Source organism: Ictalurus furcatus, chromosome 6, assembly GCF_023375685.1.
Source record: "Ictalurus furcatus strain D&B chromosome 6, Billie_1.0, whole genome shotgun sequence".
In the NCBI taxonomy this organism is placed as follows: Eukaryota; Metazoa; Chordata; class Actinopteri; order Siluriformes; family Ictaluridae; genus Ictalurus; species Ictalurus furcatus.
In genome coordinates, this window is record NC_071260.1 from 12,681,983 (window position 1) to 12,706,767 (window position 24,785).

The 24,785-nt window shown below is 38.6% G+C and overlaps 2 protein-coding genes across 4 annotated transcripts; one reads left to right on the top strand and one right to left on the bottom strand.

Annotated features, from left to right (window-relative positions):
* The first annotated feature begins 499 nt into the window (after positions 1-499).
* LOC128608649 (zinc-binding protein A33-like) lies at positions 500-4,299 on the top strand. The gene is made up of 6 exons (XM_053626546.1): positions 500-1,647; positions 1,801-1,896; positions 1,983-2,213; positions 2,342-2,364; positions 2,451-2,569; positions 3,255-4,299. The coding sequence occupies exons 1-6, from the start codon at positions 1,249-1,251 to the stop codon at positions 3,800-3,802; spliced, it is 1,416 nt and encodes a 471-aa protein (XP_053482521.1). The 5' UTR covers positions 500-1,248; the 3' UTR covers positions 3,803-4,299.
* Positions 4,300-12,621: 8,322 nt separating this feature from the next.
* LOC128608650 (uncharacterized) lies at positions 12,622-21,054 on the bottom strand. Of its 3 annotated transcripts, none has more exons than XM_053626548.1 (7): positions 20,834-21,054; positions 19,190-19,374; positions 17,946-18,106; positions 17,620-17,833; positions 16,592-16,692; positions 13,325-13,462; positions 12,622-12,923 (listed from the first exon to the last, which is right to left on the bottom strand). In XM_053626548.1, the coding sequence occupies exons 2-7, from the start codon at positions 19,298-19,300 to the stop codon at positions 12,833-12,835; spliced, it is 816 nt and encodes a 271-aa protein (XP_053482523.1). In that variant the 5' UTR covers positions 19,301-19,374; positions 20,834-21,054; the 3' UTR covers positions 12,622-12,832. The 3 variants fall into 3 exon arrangements, with proteins under 3 accessions (XP_053482523.1, XP_053482522.1, XP_053482524.1); XM_053626547.1 differs by having other exon boundaries at positions 19,190-19,378; XM_053626549.1 differs by having other exon boundaries at positions 19,190-19,378; positions 20,979-21,000.
* Positions 21,055-24,785: the final 3,731 nt, after the last annotated feature.

Consider the following 24,785-nt stretch of genomic DNA (forward strand, 5'->3'; position numbering starts at 1 on the left):
TTATCAGGTGTCTGACCCGGCGTGGTGGGGGGAAATCAACGAAGATGCTTAGATTAACAGGTGTGTGCATGTGTGTTTGTGTGTGAATTACACTACACAGGGAAATGTATTGATATTGTTGCTGCTGGTCCAGAAAATGATGGGGTGGGGGGCCTACAAGACATTGTGCCCCGGAGCCTCTGAATTTTTAATCCGGGACTGGCTATCGGTCTATACGAGTTATTTAGTCTCGTATTTATGTATTTTATACCTCAATGTGCACAATGAATCTGCTCTACTATACAATCTCTTTGTACAGTTGAGTCTCTGTCCTGGGGACTAAAAATGATTCAGTATCAGTTATTCCTACTGATGCTCACTGACTCATCTGCCATTTTTAAAGTATGACAAGCTCGTAAGATTTCACACTTGATTTCCCTGACTGAGATCCAGTTCATTCTATTGGGAATTACAGCATTCTGTCCTAAACTGGAAGAGTGACTTTAACAGATTACAGGAATTAAAAAATTATTCTCAGTTCAGAAGACTCAAATTCATCACTGGATAAATTCCTCCCACAATTGTTGTTAATTTGTCTGTTCTCAGTGCTTAAAGGTGCATTAGGTAAGATTAGGTCTCTAACAGTTAGGTGTGTTTGACATTTGAATGATTCCCACCCATGTTCACAAAGCTACGCCCCCAGAACCTACAGTAGAATCTATACAATGGTTGACAGGAAGAACATCCAAACAAGTATTAAAGACTAGAATTCAGTTTTCCAAATGGCTTAATACACTTGTGCTAAGGCCATGATTAATCTGTTTTGTTTTTTTGTTGTTGTTGTTTTTTTTTGTTTTTTTTTAAATGTCCTAGATATCTTCCAGGTTTTTTGCACAAGTAAAGAATTAAATTTTTTTACTGCTGCCCCTTTAAGTAGGTGTTATGTGCTGTTCCTGGTGTAAGTGATGACTGTAACAGGTCATACCTGTCTCTCTAAAACTCCTCTTATTGAGGAAGCGCAGAATCTGAGACGACTGCAGTCCTTCATAAACAGCCTGCAGTGTTCTGCTCTTCTGAGATTAGTTTTATTCTCAGTTTATGGAGAAATCTGAGTCTCATTTTCAGCACTGTGAAAGGAAGTGATTTCTAACTGGACCTACTAAGTTATCTGTTTGAAAAAATCTGAAATCAGGGTGTGATTACTTTTTACCAAAATGAAAGTGAAACTCTGAGCATTGGGACTGGAGAGAACAACAACAGCAGAATCAAATGGCTTCTAAGTTTTCAGAGGAGGATTTCTCCTGTCCTGTGTGCTGTGAAATCTTCCAGGATCCTGTTCTCTTGCACTGCAGTCACAGTGTGTGTAAAGTGTGTTTGCAGCAGTTCTGGGAGGCCAAAGAATCCAGAGAATGTCCTATTTGTAGGAGGAAGTCGACTCTGCCTGAACCTACCACAAACCTGGCCTTAAAGAACCTGTGTGAGACTTTCTTACAGGAGAGAAGTCAGAGATCTTCGTCAGGGTCTGAAACAGTCTGCAGTCTGCACAGTGAGAAACTCAAACTCTTCTGTCAGGACGATCAACAGCTGGTGTGTGTGGTGTGTCAGACTTCAAGAAAACACACCAACCACAAATTCTGCCCCATTAATGAGGCAGTAACAGACTGTAAGGTAAATAATATGTATCTGTGATGTCATATGTCACATGTGAACAAACGCTGTTGTTCGTAATTATTACAATGACTTTGTAATCAATTTATTTAAACTGAGGTAAAATGATATCTGAAACACAGAGTCTCCATGCAGTGTGTTGATTTTTTTCAGGAGGAGCTCATATCTGCTCTGAAGCCCTTACAGGAGAAATTGAAGATCTTTAAAGATTGTAAACTGAACTGGAGTCAGACTGCAGAACATATAAAGGTTAGCGTCAATAACATTGTTTTGATGTTATATATTCCATCATTGCATAATCAGTTAAATTTAATTTGATTTGCTCTTCACTGCAGATTCAGGCCCAACACACAGAGTGGCAGATTAAGGAGGAGTTTGAGAAGCTCCACCAGTTCCTTCGAGATGAAGAGGCAGTCAGGATCGCTGCACTGAGAGAGGAAGAGGAGCAGAAGAGTCAGATGATGAAGGAGAAGATTGAGAAGCTGAGCAGAAACATATCGTATCTTTCAGACACAATCAGAGTCATAGAAGAGGAGATGAGAGCTGAAGACGTCTTGTTCTTACAAGTGAGGATCATTTAGTCAGTATTTATTCAGTGAGAAAGTGAAACTTCATTCCATCATCAGAAACGTGACATTTCAGTGGTGTAAAAATGTAAATCATATCCACTGATATTTGTGTTGTTGTTTTACAGAACTCCAAGGCCACAGTGAAAAGGTGAGTGATGTAGTTCCCGTCTCTGTCGTTTTCTGTGTTTCTGAATCCAAACCCACAGCAACACTGACTCCTGAATGTTTTTGCAGAACTCAGTGCACACTGCAGCATCCAGAGGAGCTTTCAGGAGCACTGATCCATGTGGCAAAACATCTGGCCAACCTGAAGTTCAGAGTCTGGGAGAAGATGCAGCACACTGTCCAATACAGTAAGACTCTCTTTCTTTCTTTGAGTAAGTGTGTGTGTGTGTGTGTGTGTGTGTGTGTGTGTGTTAAACATTAATAATTTTTTTTGTTCTTTTCCCTTTCATTTTTCTATATTTGTTAGTAATACAAATGTGATCTTTATTGTGACATAATTCATTTGTGTAATATTATTATTATCATTATTATTATTATTATTATTATTATTATTATTATTATTATTACATATGTGTCCATCGTTCCTTCTGAACTCACATAATGTAGCAGACCGTATATTTTGAGAGGCTTCTATTGCCATCAGAAGGTTCAGTGTTTGAAGTGCAATCAGAGGGACTGAGTGAAAAAATGGAGCGTTGCAGCGGCTTGCAAAACTTTTACAGTTACAATTGTTATAAAGATTGCTTACATTTGTAATTTAAACACACCCCAAAAAGGTCACACAGCATATTGTTAAGTTGTATATGCTTATTGATTAATTTTGTAATTACAGTTATTTCTTTGGTTTAGCTAAATGTTAGCTAGTTCCATGCTAACCTAATGTCTAAGTTAGCTTAGCTCCATAGAAACTAAATGTAAAAAGGGAAGATAATGAAATGGAAAAGCTGTACAATGACAATGGGTGCTCTTTTGTAGTTTTTTCTTATTCGTGTGTGTGTGTGTGTGTGTGTGTGTGTGTGTGTGTGTTTTCAGCACCTGTATTTCTGGACCCCAACACTGTTCATCCTAACCTCATTGTATCTGATGATCTGACCAGTGTGAGATTCGGTGATGAGAAACAGAATCTTCCTGATAATCCAGAGAGATTTGATAATAAATGTTGCTGTATCCTGGGCTCTGAGGGCTTTAACTCAGGGACACACTGCTGGGATGTTGAAGTTGGACACTGTACATTCTGGTTTGTGGGTGTGATGACAGAATCTGCTCAGAGGAAGGGGATTGTATTATTCAGAAGTGGAATCTGGTGTGTGGCATATAATAAAGGTAAATATAGAGCAATTTCTACACCAGATCCAGAGACTCTCCTCTCAGTAGCACAGAAACTGCAGAAGATCAGAGTGCAGCTGGACTGGAACAGAGGAAAATTGTCATTCTCCGACCCCCTCACTAACACACTCATACACACTTTCACACACAGATTTACTGACAAATTACTGCCATTCCTATGCGTTTTTGGTAAAGAATCTCCTCTAAAGCTCCTACCACTTCACTGCTCTGTAAGAGTAAATCAGTTCAGTTAGAGCTGATATTGTTTTATTCTAGTTCATTAATGAAATATTGCAGATTAAAAGATTCATATTCTTTGTGAAAGTTTGTTTTTACAGAATCACTGAACAGTTCATTGTGAATAGCTTGATGAAGTGCTATGACGTTATTTCGACTCGCCTTGTCAATTAAACCAAAATAATGAGAAAACTGGAAATATTGATGGAATATCTTGTTCCGAGTATCAAAATAATAAGATAATATCTCAAAATAATGATATATTTATGAAATTAAATAAAATTAAAGTGATTTTGAGTTAAAATTATGACCTACTCTGATGAAATGAAGAGTTATTAAATCAAAGTAATGTGATATTACATTCTAATAACTACACATCACTTTTTATTTCAACTTTCATTTCAGGGTTTCAACATACAAAAAAAAACCACTGGATGAAATCAAAATAATAAGAGTGTGTTTAAATGTAGACTTAAATAGATTATTTAATATATGTATTTTAAATCATTTTAAATAAATTGAGACTTTGAAAGCATGTCTTTACTGTATTTGTACTTGTTAGAACTATGCTGTGTCACAATAACAGTTGGTAAGATGGATGCAAATGCAGGAGAGAGTATATTTTTTGAAATGGTCAGGCAGACAAATTCAAATTGAAATGCAATATCAAGGTCAAAAAACAGGTGTAGGTCAGGCGAGGCACTATCAACATAAACTGGGCTGAACCAGGATAACAAACAAAAGAAATCAAGGCTTGGTAATTGTCAAAGGCAGATGCACAATCTGAACAGAATGAAGGTCTGTCTTTTAAAGTGTGTGTGTGTGTGTGTGTGTGTGTGTGTGTGTGTGATTGGGAGCAGGTGAGTGTGCTCAGTAGTCTAATGATTGTGAACGTGTATGTGGTGGTGGGTTCTGGGTAGCGTAGTCTAGAGCGTAGTCTAGAGAGTAGAGGTGGGCATGTCTGTAGGCTGCAGTGTATTCTGGGGAACTGAGTTGACCTGACATGCTGTTAATCTTGGGTGAAATGTTTAGCTGCAGGTCTGTGTTATGTGTGACAACTTTCACCTTCTAGTGGTACATCAACGGTGGTACCAATACTATTTTACAAGTACGAAGGACCAAGTATACACATTTGCATGAAAAAGAATTTGGCACAGCTACAAATATTTGCTAGTTAGCTGACATTATCCAACATCAAAGTAATGTTAAAAAATCACTGCTCTCCGTGCGTTTCATCTAGCTCTGAACCCTGCAGTAAGTTGTCCATCTGAGTAAAGAATTGCACAGTTTATGCTTCGCTTGCTCTCTGGGTGGATTTCGTTTAAAATGAGTGACTGGCTAACTTTACCAAGCTATTTGGAGTGTGATCATACAGTCAACAGTCATACAGTCAACTAATTGTTATGAAATAAGACATTATATGTGCTGCAAATGATTACATGCTCTGAATGGGCGAGAGATTTCCACTCCTGACTGAATGTGACTCTTCAAATGAGAATGTTTTAAGTGCCCAAATTATACATGACAGCAGTCAATCAGGCATTTTAACGAAGTTTCCCAATCTTGATTCTGGGCCTCTCTGACAGATCTGTGATTAAGTGTGCTCTCTATACCTGTGAGACTATAATGTCCTAAACTTTTTGAAAATATGTTTGCAATCAGTCACGTCACAATTAGGAGCATTTGTGCACAATCATAGATTGTACTGCTTTGTTAAACATGTGATAAACTATGACATGTTTCATTTGTGTAATGTTTATTATTATTATTATTATTATTATTATTATTATTATTATTATTACATGTGTCCATCTTTCCTTTTGAACTCATGTAATGTAGCAGAACGTATATTTTGAGAGACTTCTATTCATGACAGTTCAGTGTTTGAAGCACGATCAGAGGGACTGAGTGAAGAAATGGAACATTGCAGTGGCTTACAAAAGTTTAATTTTTACAACTGTTATAAAGATTGTTTACATTTGTAATTTAAACACACCCCAAAAAGGGCACACGGCATGTTGTTAAGTTATATATGCTTATTGAATAATTTTGTAATTACAGTTATTTCTTTGGTTTAGGTCAGGGGTCTGCAACCTTTACTATCAAAAGAGCCTGTTTTGGCCCTTCTCCTACCAAAAAAAATTTGGTGGGAGAACCACAGTGTGTTGTCTCCTTGGAGGCGAACACTTGTAGTCCCGCTTGGCCAAACCTCCGCCATATGGACGCCACCACTTGTGGATGGAGCCACCAATCCCTGGGCTCAACAGGATATCTGCCCCCATGTTCCAGTTGCCCAGAATGTACATTGCACTCACTGACAAAACTTTCCCTCTGCCCAGAGAAGCATTAGTTGCATCTGCCTGAACAGGGAGTGTGGACATAATCCTCCCTGCTGGTCAATATATGAGACCAATGCTGTGTTGTCTGTAAACACATGGTGACCTCTCAATTGAGGAAGAAGGAATTTCAATGCTAGAAATATGGCCCACATTTCTAGACAATTTATATGCCGCTCCAGATGACGTGGGGGGGTCGAGCTCTAAACTGGACCCGGTAACCCTTTTCTACAGTAGACAGAACCCATGGAGACACATTTGGCAGTAGTTTCCACGCTGCCAGATGGTCTTTTAGTGACGTTAACTATTCCACATTCTATTGGAGGGAAAGCATCAGATATTTGTTGCCCTGTGACAGCTCGCTGATCAGAGAACACTGAAAACTTGGGAAAGCCTTGGCTAGGGGAGGCCCTACAGTAGCACTGGGGGCTAACTGCCCTAACAACCTCATGTCCCCTGATACGTCTCTCCACAGCCCCTCAGGACTGCTCTTCTTTGTCTGCTTGACCTTTATGACCATTCTCAGATCAGGCCTAGTAGCAGGCCGCGACTGTGGCCGCCCGGTTCCCCTGGCTGTTTGCAAGGGTTGGAGGGCTGCTATACTCACCTTCTGTGTCTCCCTTGCACTAGTGCTGGCCCGGGCTCCACACGTGGATGTCCGGGTGAACTCGACACAACAGGGAAGAAACTGGCTGAATGTCGCCATATGTTGAGCTCACTCAGCTGGTCTGCTTGGTAGGCCCGCAACACTGTCATTGTCTGCAGTGACCCACAAGCAAGACTACTACTGCATAGGCCTTGCCCACCAATGCCACGGTGGCCTTACATGGTGGCTTGGATGGCAAAGCCGGCCTCCCTAAATTACCTGTCGATGGAGAGAGGTAGCTCGCAAGCGCCTCCTCCACCTTCAGCATAGCTAAATAGCCATGCTGTTCATTCCTTTTTTTTCTTCTCTTTTTTTAAAGGGATAGAAAAGTTCTGAGATTCTGAGAAAAGATAGAGCGGAAATGAAGCGTCTTTTGTTTCTTTACACAAACAACTGACATGCAGTCACGCTGAAGATAATAAGGCTGATGGCACGGTTCAAAGGTACCATATTTATATCACGTGACGCGCTTAATTGCCACATCACCTGATCATGGCATGCTATAAATAGAGGCATGATTTTACACAAGTGTCAGATACCAGTCATGCGTGCAAGGGCGCTCCCAAACTGTTATGCTAAACGCAACGTCGAGTTCCCTTTGAAAGGGAACAGCTTTTGTTATGTCATGATCACGAGAAAATTAAGTCGAGATCCTGAGAAAACAACAGGATGTCTGCCTCTTTAGCCCATCTACCTGCATGATTTTGGGGTAAAGTAAATTAGCTTTAGGCCTAATTGTGCATGCCTCTTTAGCCCATCTACCTGCATGCTTTTGGGTTAAAGTGAATGAGCTCCAGGCCTAATTGAGCATGCCTCCTTAGCCCATCTAAGCACATACTTTTGGGGTAAAGTAAATGAGCTCCAGACCTAGTTGTGCATGCCTCTTTAGCCCATCTAAGCGCATGCTTTTTGGGTAAAGTGCATTAGCTCCAGGTCTAACTGTGCATGCCTCTTTAGCCCATCTAAGCGCATGCTTTTGGTGTAAAGTGAATGAGCTCCAGGCCTAGTTGTGCATGCCTCTTCAGCCCATCTAAGCGCATGCTTTTTGAGGTCAAGTGAATCAGATTTAGGCCTAGTTGTGCATGCCTGTTTAGCCCATCTACCTGCATCCATAAAAAGTAATACATATATTTAATATATGCATTATATATATATATATATATATATATATATATATATATATATATATATATATATATATATATATATATATATATATACACACACACACACACACACATATATATATATGCATTATTTTTATGGATGCACAAAAAGCACTGAATTAATCTACAGTCCTAAATTAATAATATATATTCTGGTGTGTGTCTGTGTGTATTGGGTTCTTTTCAGTCTTATATAATTGGACAAACAGTTGTGTATTCTGTCAGTTATTATAAGGGAAGTGATGTGTTAGTAACGAGCGGTGTTTACGCGGTGATACACAGTGGGAGTGCGAGTGCAAGTAAGATCTGTAATGTCTATTTAAAACATTTTGATCAAAAGTAAACAGAATTAAAATGATATTCCTAAAGACAGTGAGTAACAGAAACCACAAGATGCAGTGAAAGGGAGTTTTTATTATTACTTTAGGACTGTAGTTTAATTCAGTGCTTTTTGTGTATCCATAAAAAGTAATGCATATATACTATTATATTATATATTTTATGTGTGCATGTGTGTGTGTGTATATATATACATAATATATATAAAGTGTAAAGTATATATAAATATACATATATATATATATATATATATATATTTGGGCTGCACAATTAATCGAATATCAATTGCGATTACGATTTTGACTGCCCACAATTAAATGAACATGATAGACTGCGATATTAACATTTAAAGTTCGTCCTCCACTCATAGAAAATTCCGCTGCAGTTCAAATCAAGCGCTTCCTAAACTTACAGCCAGTCACCATAGAGTGGCGCAGGGATGACATCATTTTGTAATGCCAAAACCCGGAAACAAGGGCATTTTAGCGCTCGAACTGCCAGTTTCGCTGCGCGCTCCAGCGCTTTCGCGAGGGGAAATCATGACACTAACATGTTGCGAAATGGCACTACAGAGGTTGTCGGGGACATTAAACGTCATGACGCCGGACAGGAAAAAACTTTGCAGATAAACTCAGGGCTGTACAATGCGACCATTTCACTCGCATTTGTGACTGAAAAGTACTTTGTGCGACTGTGAATAAATATTTATTCGCACCGGTGCGAGTGACCTGTTCGGAGTTGTATAATACAATCAGGATAAAAATTATAGGAAGTCCAAAATGCATCTACACCATGCAACAGTTACTTTCACACTGCTTATCATCACCTCAGTCAATTGAACAAGTGTGTAAATACTGTGGCAGTGTACAGTTGTTAGACTCTCCCCGGGGAGTGAGTGTTGGAAATGAGTGGGGTGTCCATGCCAGGCTAGATTCCACTTTGGTGAGGGGCAGCGCTCCAGGAGCCTTACATTAGGAAGATATCACTCTGTTATTATATGTGACTGAATGATAACTAGAATAAGGTGTGTATGTGAATGAGCTCCATAAAATAAGGAGACAGGTGTGTTTGATAAGTTCTGAAAATTAGTTTTTGGAGACTGAAGGCCTCAGTGTATGTGTGGGCTCTTATCTGCGTGGACATGCTTGCAATTGACGGAGAGTGAGTGAGAAAAAAAAACACAGCTGTGTGTGATCTTCAGATTGAGCTGGTAACACAGAACTTTGTGAGATATGTCTGCTTTTCATTGAATGTTTGAATCTGGTTTGAGTGATTGCATCATTTGTACAGACTGTGGGGGTGTGAGTCTGGTGGGACTGGTTGTATTATAATAATACATTCTAATAGATTAAGACCTAGGAGAAAAGACGATTAGGTGATCGAAGGGGACGATCCAGTGGCTGACATCTCAGAAGAAAGAACAAGTCAAGACGTGAGATAGGGTCTAAAATGAAGCCAGATTGGATGTCTGATCAGCTGCAACTGGATGAAACAGATTCCAGTTCCTCAAGTGAGGACAAAGTAGAGGCTTGATAAACCATGCCCTGGGTGTAAGTACTAGCTTGACCTCTCCCCAAAGGTGACCCCCTGTGATACGCAAAGTATCTGGGTCAAAGACAAACATTGCTAAGACATCCCTTGAGAAAGGATGTGATGGTTTTTTTATTTTTCTGTTTTTTTCCATTTTTCTATTAAAATATAAGCAAGTGTGTTTAGAGACAGGGTGATACGTGTCTGATTGATCATTGTAAACAAACCGAGAAAATTGTTTTGTATTCATGTTTATCAGTCTATACTTGTATCAGCTATATGTGCTTAATCAACTGTGTATTCTACATCACCGTGACAACCACGGGCAAGTGCTAAACCAAATGCATCCTCACACTTACAAACACTGCCTTGATTTTTGTGGTTAAGGAAAGGGAGACAGAATCTTTTACTCCTTTCTAGCCAATGGGAGAGGAGATGTTTGTTTCTGGTCTCCACAAGAGAGTGGTTTCAGGATTTGGTCATTGGTAGATGGCTGACGTGATCATTCATTGATCACTAGTTAGTGTTAAAGATGGGACTGGATTGTGAGATTACTCTCTTGAGCTAGGTGGGACTTAGTAAGTCCCAGAATATAGAATATAAAGTGAATGTAAATAGAATATTATATAGAATATAAAGTGTAATCAGTGTGTGTAACTATAAAGTTGACTAATGTTTCAATGTGTGTAACTACAAAGTTTACTAATGTTTGGATATGTTAATCAGGTATAATCTGGTATGTATACCCAACAGTTAGGAATTACTTGTGGGAAGCATTATCTAAATTCATAGTACACTTTTGATCAAGTTATATTCTAAGTGTGTATTGAGTTAGATGAATTCTGTGTCTTACTAAACAGTAGGCCTAACTGATTTCTGTGTCAGTCCGTACCTCTCTGCACAGCAAGCATAATCTAAAACTATAACACACTTTCTAACAAATGGTATTCTAAGTGTGTACATTAAGTGATTTGTGTTTGTTCAAAGCAACTTCACTCTATGGCAGTAAATTAACAGCTTTGTGTTTGTCTAAAGCAGCTTCACTAAACAGTCCATTCCGCACAGGGTTTGTGTCTTGAGGGAGGTATTATTGTCCTGACTTCATCAGAAGGAGACTTCGGTTTGGCTCTGGTGACTGAATATGCTAAGCAGCTGTAATTTAATGTAGTGTAATTTAATCTAGTGTTAAATTACACACTAATAAAAACACATTTTTATTGCTTTAAAATAAAGCTTATTTATTTTTATTTAAGTTTTTTTATTTTATTTCATTCTTGTAAAAACAAAACAGCCCCAAAAATAGTGACACAAAACTTGTGTTGTTTTTTCCTTTTTAAAAATATTATTTATTTGTTTTCACAATTGATGTGAAAAATAGTATCTGTCATTTCTGTGTCCAGAATGTGCCCCCTGTAAGAGCATGGCACAAATCTTACATCTAAACTTCAGGCTTCTCTTCAAGTCTCTTTTTAGAAGCACTTTCTCTCTGAGTACCAGGCAAAGATTATCCAACTCATATTCCTGTAATCAGTCTGGTAATAGCGTTCATGCGCCATCTAGCGGCAACAAATCCAAATTGTAAAATACAACGCCTGGCAAAAATGATGACATCACCACATTTAGGGTGTTTTCACATATAGTTCATTTTAAAAGAACCAAACCCAGTTCATTTGAAGTGAACCAGAAGCTGAACCAGCCGAAAGTGGCCTCAGGCCTTTTGCTGTTCACAATATAGTGGACTCAAAAGAGAACCCGGTTCTTTTTTTTGGTCCTCTTCAGCAATGAAGTGATCCTTTCTTATTCACACCACAACTTCATAAGAACTCAGACTCCAGCTTGCACCCAATATTTCATCCAAGTCATCATAGAAGGGCCAGTAATCCTTCATTTTAGCAGACTCACCCCTTCGACGCATTTTGTCACGGGTGCTCATGTACTTCTATCGTAGTTTTTTTAATTTTATTTTATTACTTTTACCAGGCATTGTAGTGCAGTTCTGTTCTAGCCTCTTCATTTTTTGAGAAAACAAAACACTTTTATGTTCTTATGCGTTGAGGATAGTTGGCGTTTAATGCAATCCGCTTTCCAAATTTCAAGAAGTTCACAGCTCTCCTCCTGAGACAACACAATCCCATGACCTGACAACATGCTGAAAAGTTTTGTGTTGTTTTCAGCAGTGACAGAACATGGCTGCACGTATGGCAAGCCTCCAGGTATAGATGTCGAAATGAAATGCAAAGGGGACCGGGACCTCATTGCTTTCACATATCATGAAGAAATCGAACCACAAACTGACCCACAAACAAACTGTACCTACACAATCTCCGGAGGTGTTCAAAGTACGGTTCCTTTTATGGGAGTCTAAGATCACATGGTTTGTTCACATATACATGCTAAACTGCTCTGAGAGCATTTGGAGGGCTCAAATGAACTAGGTGTGAAAATAGTGAAACATACTGATAATATAATGTACGCCTGCATGTTAAATATACCAACAACAACAAAAAAAAAAGACAGATCCTCCATTCTCAACTTCTTCCATGAGTTAGTTTCCTAATTAACTAACTGGTGAATTGAATTTTCTCTGAGCAGTGAAATCAACAAACTGTGTTAGACATCAGAGTTCCAGCACTTGGGAACCACTTGAAAAAAAGGTTCTGACTTGCACATAAATATAAATTCCACACACACACACACTGCATTTAAGCATGATTACCTTGGACTGGATAAAGTTTGAATGTAAAGTAAACATTTTTATGCAATGTTCATGTTCAGAATGTAATATTCACAGCAAGAGAAACTGCTCCAAGTCACACATGTAAAATTAAGGTTTTATTAGCTTTTATAGTTTGACTATACTTCTGGACATAATTTACTGTTTTAACATTTTGTGTGCAAATATGTGGTACATAAGGATGATTTCTACTAATAACAGGTTTATTTAATAGTGCACAAATGTTATGGTAAATGGCCATGAAAAATATTCTGCGACCATCATGTTAGTCCTCCCTCAATTCAGAGTGGTTCTCTTCACTGTGGTTTGCATGCCAGCACACAATAGAAGTCCGTCGTGAACTCTAACTTAGTGTCAGGTGATGAGACGCCCATTTCCTCTAGAAGCCTGAAACAGAATGGAGGCTGAATGCATTACAAATTTGTATCTATAAACACAATGTATACAAAAATATCGTTCATAAGAATAAATTTACTGTAAAGCACAACATCACAAGAGATGATAATATGGAAGGAATAAAACACCAGGGCATGCTGTTATAGGGAAATAATCAACAATGAGGTGGTATGATGGTGTTTGGTTTATTATCTTACAACAGCACAGACCATTTTATTTCTCTTACATTACATTAATTGGATTATTTAATAAAAAAAGATATTGTACTTTTTATCTGTTTATACTTGCATTTAATGTTTTGAAATGTCCTCAAGACAAGCTAGTTCCTGTTATCATATTACACCAACTATATAAAACTACATAATATATTGAATTATTAGTAAACTGGTTACCGTTTCATCATTGACTCTAAAAGAGCAGCTGCAGCTTGGGGATCTTTCTTAAAGTAGGTCTGACAATAAGAGAAAGACTCCACAAAGCCAACTGCGCCTGCAACCGTCATCTCCATCTTCAGTGGAATTCTTTCAATCCTTCCCAAAGAGAGACAGATTAAAGGTTAAGTCAAAAATAGTATCACACCAACTTTAGTTCCGAATCTGAAGTAATGTAGATTTTAACATACGTTACATTATTGTTGGCAGCAAGTAACATGTAAAATATGAATAAGTAAATAATGTATTTTCCTACTGTATTTTCCTACTGTAAACCATCAATGAACTGTAGCTCTTGGATGAATTACGCCGATACAGAGCTCCTTTGTTGCTGCACAATTTTTAAATATCTATCCTAACATTGGGTAATAACCCTGCCCTAAATGCACTACTGTGCTCTAATACAGCTCAGAAACAATACTCCACACCTGAATGATAAACCCACCGATTCAAATAATATATTTTGTTTGGTGGGAATGAACACTTCACTAAACTGCAATGATCAAACTTGGTTTTTTGGTCAGACACTGGATAACGATAATGTCCACAGTGTTGAACAAGAATGTAAAAGCTTCATGGTTTGGACAAGATCAACTCTCACTATAAACATAAACTCTACCCAGCTTCACATCAGGCATCTATGATCTCCTTAAGATGTTGCCTTCATGTTAGGCAATAATAGATAGATGTTTATATCAGTTCTGGTGTAAAAGGCTGCGCTACCAGCAGGGGCAGACAGCAGGGTGGCAGTGGCGCACAGTGAGAGCGGCTGTTCGAGAAAACTCAGTTGCCCGGAATCCTCAAAGTTGATTAACCTGGATTGCCTGCACCTTCCAGGCAGGTTACTTAAGGCCAGCCAGTTAAAATGGTGCTTAAAAAGGCAAAATTATATTACTAAATGATCACACTACAGTTAGATATTTAGCAATATAATAACACAGTTAAGGCCCAAACATAAACCACAGTGAAATTTTGTTGCTGAAGCAGAAGTTATTTTGACTCATTGGGAAGGCTTTCCACTAGATTTTGGAGCATAGCTTTGGGGATTTGCTCATTCACACACAAGAGAATTAGTGAGGTCAGGCACTGATGTTGGGTGAGCAGGCCTGGGTGCAGTCAGCAGTCCAGTTCACCCCAAAGATGTTCAGTGGGGTTGAGGTCAGAACCCGTCCACCCTTTATACCCCAGCATGTCTTTTGTCATAATTGAATGATTAGTTTTATTTGTCTTAATTTATGGGTTTGGGTTGGCATGCTTTTCTCAATTATACTATTAGTCCTAGTGAACTAGCACAAGTATGTATTTTTGATAACGTGATTGAGTATCTACAGTGGGGGAAATAAGTATTGGATGCGTCAACATTTTTTTCTAGAGTATTTTCTCAAGAAATCCAGAGATATAAAGAATTCACAACATTAAAGTCCATAAATAAAGTTGCGTAATAAAGTGGAATGACACAGGAAAAAGTACTGGACACGCTAACTGAAATTTATTTAATACTTATTGGAGAAGCCTTTGTTTGTAATGACAGCTTCAGGACGCTTCCTGTATGAAGAAATTAAAGGGCCGCAGTATTCAGGTGTGATTTTGTCCCATTCTTCTAAACATATTGTCTTTAAATCTTGTTCAATTGGATTCAAGTCAGGTGATTGACTGGGCCATTCTAACACTGTGATTTTTTTTCTTTGAAACCAATTGAGCGTGAGCAGTGGAGTGCATTGCCTATTGTTTTCTCTGTGACGATGGCATCTGCTGCCTCCAAGAGTTTCTGGAGCTCTTTCTGAGTGGTCCTTGGCTCTTGGGCTACTCTTCTAACTATTCTTTTGACTCCCTGGTCAGAAATCTTGCGAGGAGCTCCTGTGCGTGACTGGTCGATGACTGAGTGATGTTGCTTCCACTAGTGGATAATGGCCTCAGTGGTGCTTACTGGAGGATTCAGAAGTTTTGAAATACGTCTGTATCCGATTCCATCAAAATGTTTCGAAACAATAAGGTTGTGAAGGTCTTTGGAGAGGTCTTTGCTTTTACCCATCATGAGATGTTTCTTGTGTGACACCTTGGTAACGAAAAGCCTTTTTTACAGACCATCAATTTACTAAACCAGCTGATATTAATTTGCACAGATAGGAGGTATAATTACTTTCTAACTACTTACGGATTTCAGCTGGTTCCTTGCCTTGGAGAACTGCTTTTTCTTAGCGTGTCATTCCACTTTATTACACATAACTTTAGACTTTAATGTTGTGAATTCTTTATATTTCCGGATTTCTTGAGTCAATACTGATGTTTGGTGAAAATTTCATGTGAATAGCCTCATTGTAAATATACTTACTGAAGAAAAAAAATGTTGATGCATCCAATACTTATATCCCCCACTGTATAAGTGTCTCAACAAGGATGTCTGCTAAAAGCTGTAAACGATATAAAAAATAAGCAATTGACTATAAAAGTGCAGTAATTCATGCATATTCTATGATCTGAAGTCAATCAAGGTTCACACTATAGTTGGCTTGTTATATGCATAAGTTGGCACAAACTCAGGAGCATAAGTACGATATAAACATTTTTAAGAAATTTCATGAATACTAAATTTCTCATGTAAACATTTGTACAAGCGATTTACAAATAAATCCTTTCATATAGTGTTATAAATGAGGCTCATTGTCTATTTATTGATTACATAATTTGATCCTGATTTTACTCATCTTATGTATTATGGCTTGTGAACAGTAGATTTGAGATGCAGGCCGATGCAGAATTAAAGTGCTTCTGCAGCTCGCTGCATTCTGCATAATTTAATTGAATAATTTATTAAATAATAAAGTAAATTAGTAGCCGCTTTTTCTTCTCCATACTCAATAAATTTGTTATTTATATGCAGGCTTGCAAAAAGATTTTTCTCTGGACATATTTCTGAACAATTCATTTTTAAAATGTTGTACATTTTCAGCCTCGACCCATCCTGTCCCAAATATGCATTTTTTTCAAAATCAAAAGTATAAAGTTAACTCCGAAAATTGAATAATAATCATTAATTCTGACCAAACAGGAGGAAGATATATTGAAGGCCAAATTGAACTGATTAAACTAGTGGCTTGCACCAAAATTCCTGGTGAAAGACTGCAAAAGACTAAAAAAAAACTACAGAAAGCATTGGACTGATGCTACTGCATAAGATTTGTGTTAAAATAAGAGGCTGTGCTCACACAGGTTGTCATTTGCATGTACCTCTCTTTGTCAGGGAAAGGTATAGCTTCAAATAAAGCCTGTAGTCTACTGTTGGCTATCACCACCCGAGGACTAGCATACGGTTTGATAACCTTTTTCACCTGAAGAAACAGAAACAGAATATACCATTGTATATGATTATTATAGTAGTAAATGTATAAAAGTCATCTAGGCATTTGAGTGGCAATGTATCAATACATTTTCTTTAATAGTTCGGGTTTCATTTCATTATATTTGCACAAGAATGCATTAACTAAACTAATTTTGTGTTTGAGTGATAAATGCATTAACCCGATTTGTCAATGCCATTTTTGCTCATTTTCCTTTGAATGACATCAATGTCTGTTTCCAGAAGAAAAAGAATTGGTTGAGTGAACAATCACAGCCGTGAGAACATGCACTATATTCCAAGGAGTATGTGGATACTTGAGCATCAAACCCATAAGTGCTTGTTGAACATTCTGTTCCAGATTTAACCTCCACTCTTCTGGGAAGGCTTTACACGAGATTTTGAGCGTGTCTGTGGGGATTTGTGCTCATTCAGTCACAAGAGCATTAGTGAGATCAGGCATTGATGTCAGGCAAGGAGGCCTTGTGTGCAGTCAGCATTTCAATTCAGCCCAAAGATGTTCATTCGGTTGAGGTCGTTTTGTGCACAGGGCATTGTCATGCTGGAACAGGCTTGGGCCCTTTCATTCCAGTAAAAAGGGAAATCTTAAAGCTACAGCATACAAATCAATCTAGTCAACAGTGTGCTTTCAATTTTGTGGCAACACTTTAGAGAAGGAACACATGAGTGAGATGTTCAGGTGTCCACATACTTTTGGCCATATATTGTATCTCTTATTTCTGCCCCCAAAACCTTAATTCAACTTGACTCATGAGCAGAGCTTTGCTTCTAAAGAGAGTGAAAGTGAAGCGAACCATCAGTCTGGATTTGGCCATCTTATTCTGGGGGACTCTGAGGGGATGAACCTGTCCAAAAGGTGCTCCCAAATTTTTGACAGGCAGTGTCCTCCAGTTCTCACCTCTGCACAGATGTTGTTCAGTTTGTCACCACAGGAGCCATAATACAGGCTGAACTCGTCAGTGTAGCCCAGAAGAGCCATACAGCCATGAGGCTTCAACACACGTGCTGCCTCCTTCAGGAAACGCTCAGTATCAAACCAGTGCGCTGCAGATGCTGCAGTCAGTAAATCCACAGAGCCATCAGGAAACGGCAGCTCTTCAGCTGGACCTGACCTGTGATAAGCACAATGGCAATTTTAAATGATTCATAGTGCACAATGTATCACCACATTAAACTTTTCACATGAACCAAAGAAGAGACTGCAGAAAAGGCTTCATGGTAGACCTGTAGGTGACATTGGCAAACCCTGGCACTGCCCGGGCTTCCTCCACCTGGCACTCGCTGACATCAATGCCCACCACTTTCTGGAAGTGAGGGGCGAGCAGACGAGTGTTCTGTCCCGTCCCACAGCCCAGGTCCACAGCAAGCTCATGAGAAGCTCCTTTCTATCAAACAAACCATATTTATATTTACTTATTTCGCAGACAATGATATCCAATGCAACCTATAAGTGAGCTGAACAGATGAGGTTACGTGTCAATGTTGTGGCTCAGTAGCACACTGATGGTGCCAGGATTTGAGCTCACAAACTTAAGCCACTGCATTTTTTTTTTACACGTTCCTGCACTGTTGCAACACTTTGCATAAATTAAGAAAAATAAAAAACTAGTCATTCAGTTATAACAAAAGAAAGGCTGCATATAAACAGAGGATGGGCCATTCTGTGCATAACCATAAGCCATAAACAAATGGCTCAGCTCACAAAAGATTAAGGGCACACTTATGAAGGAAACGAAGACTACTCCATTTTCATGTCACACCATTTTCTTGTCACCTCACTAAATTTACATCTAGTTCACCTTTTCAGAAAAATGTCTCTACATTTTGTGCTTTTCAGGTGCTGTTACACCGCTACATATTTTTATTGGCATAGAAGGGAGTCAAAATAACTTCCATTTCTGCCTTTGTGCCTTTTTCCTCATTGTTCCTTTCATGTTCCCAGCCGTCTGTGCACTTGATCTTTTATTGAGATTTGTGGGCGTCATTACCTGCTAATAATCTGTGTTGGGAACGGGTTCTGCAATTTAAGGGTGATCAACATATGCACACAAGTACGAAGAAAATCAAAGCCTTTTTTTTCCTAAAAGTTTTGTAATTCCAGTGTTAACTTTTAGTTCAGTGTGGCTTACGCAAACATGTACTCACAACACACAAAAAGATTCATAAAATGACACACATGGTTATTATGCCATGTTTGCCAAACAATGCAGGAATGTTTGTAACCATAACCTTCTTATAAGTTGAAAATATTCCTAATGTTTTGATAATGTTCTCTCTTAGCTAGGTTTTAGCTAGTATTTTTTTGTCGAACATTAGCTGATGAACTGAATCAGGTGTGTTGGTGGAGGAAGGAGCCCAAACCCTGCAGTGCTGGAAGGGAGACTGAGACATATGAAACTGGGGCTTTATTTTAAAGCCATGGTTAGTAGTATAAAATTACGGACAACAAGAATGAATATCTGTCCTACCTTTTTGTTTAGGTACTCCAGAATAAGCTCCAGAACCCTATCAGGTGGAATTATGCGATACTTTTGGTAAATTGACGCATGGTGTTTCTCCTCAAACAGTCTGTGAGCCATGGCAGTCTCCTCTCACTCGAGTTTCTTCCGAAGAGTAATTCAGCAGGCGTTTTAGCTCATGTGCTGCTCACACTCTGGCTAATCATTAATTTAAAAAAGAGGACAGAGAGCAATTATCTACTGCACAATCACTTGGGTAAACATTATATGTTGAATGGTATTAAATATCCTTAATGACAATGGAGGCTGGTGTAACTAGTGAGTATTTTCCTGTGTAATAAATAAGTTTATTTACTGAATTATCACACATGTTTAGAGTAGGTCAATATTAATTCATTCTGGAATAGTAATTTTAGTCCTGTTTGTTCATCAACAGAGACTCTGTCCACTTTATTAGGAACACCTGTACATTCATGCAGTTATCTAATCAGCCAATCATGTGGCAGCAGCACAATTCAAAAAAATAATCATTAACTGCATGAATGTGCAGGTGTACAGGTGTTCCTAATAAAGTGGACAGTGAGTGTATATTGAAGGAACATAGTGTGTACCACCCAGTGCCTAGAGATTTGTCGAGATTAAGGCACTTGTCCCTCAGCTTTTATCTTGAATCTTGCGAACATTTTATTTTCTTAGAAACATTATAATAACTTGAATGAATGTGAACTGACATTGCAAAAATAACGCTGTAGTAGAATAATATAATTGATAGTGTGACTGATACATTGCCTGTGCTGGTATAATCTGTAGCAAGATATAAAAAGTTGAGTTTGGTGCTTTATTCAAAGCAGTTGTGTCAGTAATAGCTACTAAAGGAAATACAGCAGGAGACCCTTAATCTTGTATTATAATTTTAGACATATCACCCATAAAAGAGAAACAGCATTGGTTATTTACTTTCAGCCACAGGTCATTTCTTGGCCAACGTTTATATCCAAGTGGCATTATGTAATGACTGCAATAATTATTTATAAAGCATTACTGTGATTAAGTTCACTGAGGATTTGAAATGATGTACATTGTACAGATATACACTGTACAGAAAAGTGAACTAAACACAACCTAGCTTTGGCTCAGAGTTCTAGCTGCAAAAGATAAGTACTATACTGTAAAAGGAATACAGCATGGAGGAGCATAGGAGTTGGATATTCTCAACCAAATACCAGGCAGTTAATGAGCATGGTTCAACCTGGGACACTGCGTTTCCACTGTTTCTAATACTGGCCACAAGTGACTGACTACGAGTCAAACGGATTCTCACATCAAAACACAACACCGTGTATCGTTTAGTAATTCATCAACGGTGACAGCTACAGCATCCAGTACGTAGTGGATGTAATCCCATACGTCACCGCGCTACGGACTGCAGCGAGGACACATTCTGTTCGCTACCTTTTTGATTATTTGATTTTGACAACCTATTGATTTCCCAATTGAGTGTAATAATGTAAATAAACACATACACTTGACTGTTGGCTCGAATGATTTTAAACAAAAATAAACTCACCATCTGCGTGTCGCTAATTGTGTCACGTGATGTAATCTGACAGAGGACCACTCGAGCCTTTTATTTATAGTTAAATTATTACTCACGGAAATTTCTCTTGATGAGGGTCTCGTGCACGCCTTTCCAAAAAGTAGATATTAAAAGAAAAGCTTCCAAAAGGCTCTGTCTGTGTGTGTGTGTGTGTGTGTCTGTGTGTGTCTGTGTGTGTGTTTGAATCGAACTGTCTGTAACCTTGGGCGATTCGTAGTCTTTTTTATACACAGCCAACTAACTACATCCAAAAAGTAGAAATGAAAAAGCGGGTAACGATAACACACAGGAAATTCTCACGCCCACTCGCGCCTATTCTCGCGAGATTTTCACAAATCTCTTAAAGAGACACGACCTCCACTTTCACTCTACTGTACATTCATGAGGTCAGCTGTTCTCGACCCGGGGCGCGGAGAGATCGGAAGGGGGCGCAAATTGTTTTCAAGGAAAAAAAAAACTCAGACAGGGCATCATGTGGGTTCTCGGTGTATTTTATTGCTTTTCAAATAGAATGTGCGTAAATGAAAAACCCCACGTTTTCTCTCCCTCTGTATTTTCTTTTTGCTGGGGAGAGGCGGAGCTTAGCCTGTCTTTTATCTAGCTGTCAGTGCAGACCAGTGTTGCCAACTTAGCGACTTTTCAGACCTCATTAGCGACTTTTTTTTTTTTGCAAAAAAAGGAAGTTCCTAGCGACAAATCTAGCGACTTTTTGGACAAACCTTACGACTTTCCAAATATCACCAGTACTGTCCTGCAAGCGCGAGGTCTTGCTTTCCCGCTGCACTCTCACCTCTCTCTGCGTCTGCTCTGTTCAGTGAGAGGCTGAGAGCCGGAGATTTAACAATGTCATGGATAACGAGACGCACACTTCGTCCCAATTTACATCATTCATATGTGAATGTTTTTAGAATGTAAGACAAATGTAATGCAAAATGTTTTACATGTAAAATAGTCCACGTTATTACAGCCTAGTTCTCTTGTTCAAAGTAGTTATAGTGTTCAGATATATTTTAGATTATTCATGTTCCATACCTGTCCGTTATATAGTTTTATAAAAGTCAGAAAAGTTTTTTTTTTAAATCATAAAAGTTATGAAAAGTAATTAAAAAAAAGTACAAAAACACAAAGTTAAAAAAATCTATCTATCTATCTATTTATCTATCTATCTATCTATCTATCTATCTGTCAAAGACAGAATATAGATTAGGTATATAGCCCTTGGCTTATATATAGCCTTGATTAGGTATGAGAGCCTTTGGCTCTTAGAAGCTCTGCGTAACAACCGGGCCAAACTAAGAGCAGCTGAAAGGAAATGACGTAAATCTAACGATCCGACTGACCTAACCAATTACCAAACACTTCTCTCCTCTTTTTCCAATAGCATCTCCACTGCTAAAGCCACATGCTACCAAGAGAAGATTGGCAGCTCTCCCAACACCCGTACTGTCTTCAAAACATTTTCTTCTCTTCTCTGTCCCCTTCCTCCCCCTTCCCCTACCTCTCTTACTGTAGATGACTTTGCCACTTTCCTTTCTAACAAGGTTACATCAATCAGGAACCAGTTCTCAATCCCCAGACATGCATAGACCGGCTTCTCCTCCATGTAACTCTCAACTGGCCGCCTCTCCTCTCTCAGAGACTGATGTCTCTAAACTCCTCCTCTCTAGCCATCCCACAACCTGTCCTCTTGACCCTATACCTTCTCACCTTCTTCAGTCCATCTCTCCCACACTATTACCTGCACTCACACACATCTTTAATATATCTCTCTCTACTGGCACATACCCTACCTCATTTAAGCAGGCCCGGGTTACCCCACTGCTTAAAAAAAGTCACTTAACCCTGCTGCAGTTGACAACTACTGACCTGTTTCCCCCCTCCCTTTTCTTTCCAAAATCCTTGAAAGAGCCGTTTTTAATCAACTCTCCATTTTTCTCACACAGAACAACCTCCTGGACACAAAGCAATCAGGCTTCAAAAGCAGTCACCCCACGGAAACTGCTCTGCTTTCCGTCACTGAAGCCTTACGACTAGTAAGAGCAACCTCAAGATCATCTGTCTTCATCCTACTCGACCTGCTGCTTTCGACACTGTGAACCATCAGATCCTCCTGTCAACTCTCTCCAGCCTGGGCATCACTGGAAAGGCTCTGCACTGGGTGGAATCCTATCTCTCAGATAGATCCTTCAAGGTATTCTATAATTTCCTGTTTCTTTTAGATATCTTATCAAAGGTATTGTAATATTTTTATCTCCTTGCTGTTTATTCAGTAGATGTTCTAAAGTCATATTCTTTTCACCTTCTTTCTGTACTTTTGTTTCCAGTATCTGTCGTTCTCTGTTGTATGCTGTACACGGCAATAAAACATCCACTTTGATAATGTGAAAAAAGGCCTCTACTTTCTAATACACATGTAAGCCTATTTATGATCATTCTTTCCATTATATGTAATATGTTGCTTCAGATCTGTCTTTTCCTGGCTTTTCTATAGGGATTATTGCTGAATGTTTCATGCTGCTGTAAGTTTCTCCTCTGCAAATATTTTGTTGTATAATTTCAGTACACTTAATAGTGCACAATCTGACAGTTTCATGCTATAACAAATCTCATCCTCCCCAGGAGATGTTTTTTTTTTTGTTTGTTTTAGCTCTTTTTAGTTCATATAGTGAAAAATCTGCATCTAGAGGACTTCCATTTGGTTCACAAGTCTTTAGTGTATCTGGGTTTTCTCTTTTTACTCTCTATCTATTCTTTTTAGCATCTTCTGTTAGATTATTACTGCTATGTAATTTAACAAATATTTTTGTCTAGCATCTCTGCCTTCTCTTCATTTGAAATGGCAATTTCTTCTCCATTCTTTAAAATTGGCATGTTATAACTCTTGCTAATTCCTCCCATTCGCCTAATCATACCCCAAATATCTGAAATTTGTATGTCCCATCCAATATTATTACAGTACTCCCTCCAATACTTCCTTTTTGCTGCTCTAATAGTTTTCTTAACTATAGTGTGTGCTCTTTTATAATTTACAAGATCTGTATACAAATAAGATGATTTAACTATCCTAAATGCTTTATTTCTTTCTCATATAGCATCTCCACATTCTTCATTCCACCACTGAACTGTCTTCCTTTTCCTTATTGTTTTCTTTCCTATAATCTCTAATGCTGTTTTGTGTATTATGCTACTTCTTTTTGTATTATTTTCTTCAACTCCATCTTCCTGATTTTCTATTTCAGTTATTCTCTTACTACATATATAACTGAATCCTTCCCAATTTGTGTCCCTTAATTTGCATCTTTCTAAATTTACTTGCCCTGTTTTTTGAATATTTTAATCCTATTCTACAGTGAGGGAAAAAAGTATTTGATCCCCTGCTGATTTTGTACGTTTGCCCACTGACAAAGAAATGATCAGTCTATAATTTTAATGGTAGGTTTATTTGAACAGTGAGAGACAGAATAACAACAAAAAAATCCAGAAAAACGCATGTCAAAAATTTTATAAATTAATTTGCATTTTAATGAGGGAAAAAAGTATTTGACCCCCTCTCAATCAGAAAGATTTCTGGCTCCCAGGTGTCTTTTATACAGGTAACGAGCTGAGATTAGCAGCACACTCTTAAAGGGAGTGCTCCTAATCTCAGCTTGTTACCTGTATAAAAGACACCTGTCCACAGAAGCAATCAATCAGTCATATTCCAAACTCTCCACCATGGCCAAGACCAAAGAGCTCTCCAAGGATGTCAGGGACAAGACTGTAGACCTACACAAGTCTGGAATGGGCTACAAGACCATTGCCAAGCAGCTTGGTGAGAAGGTGACAACAGTTGGTGCGATTATTCGGAAATGGAAGAAGCACAAAAGAACTGTCAATCTCCCTCAGCCTGGGGCTCCATGCAAGATCTCACCTCGTGGAGTTGCAATGATCATGAGAACAGTGAGGAATCAGCCCAGAACTACAGGGGAGGATCTTGTCAATGATCTCAAGGCAGCTGGGACCATAGTC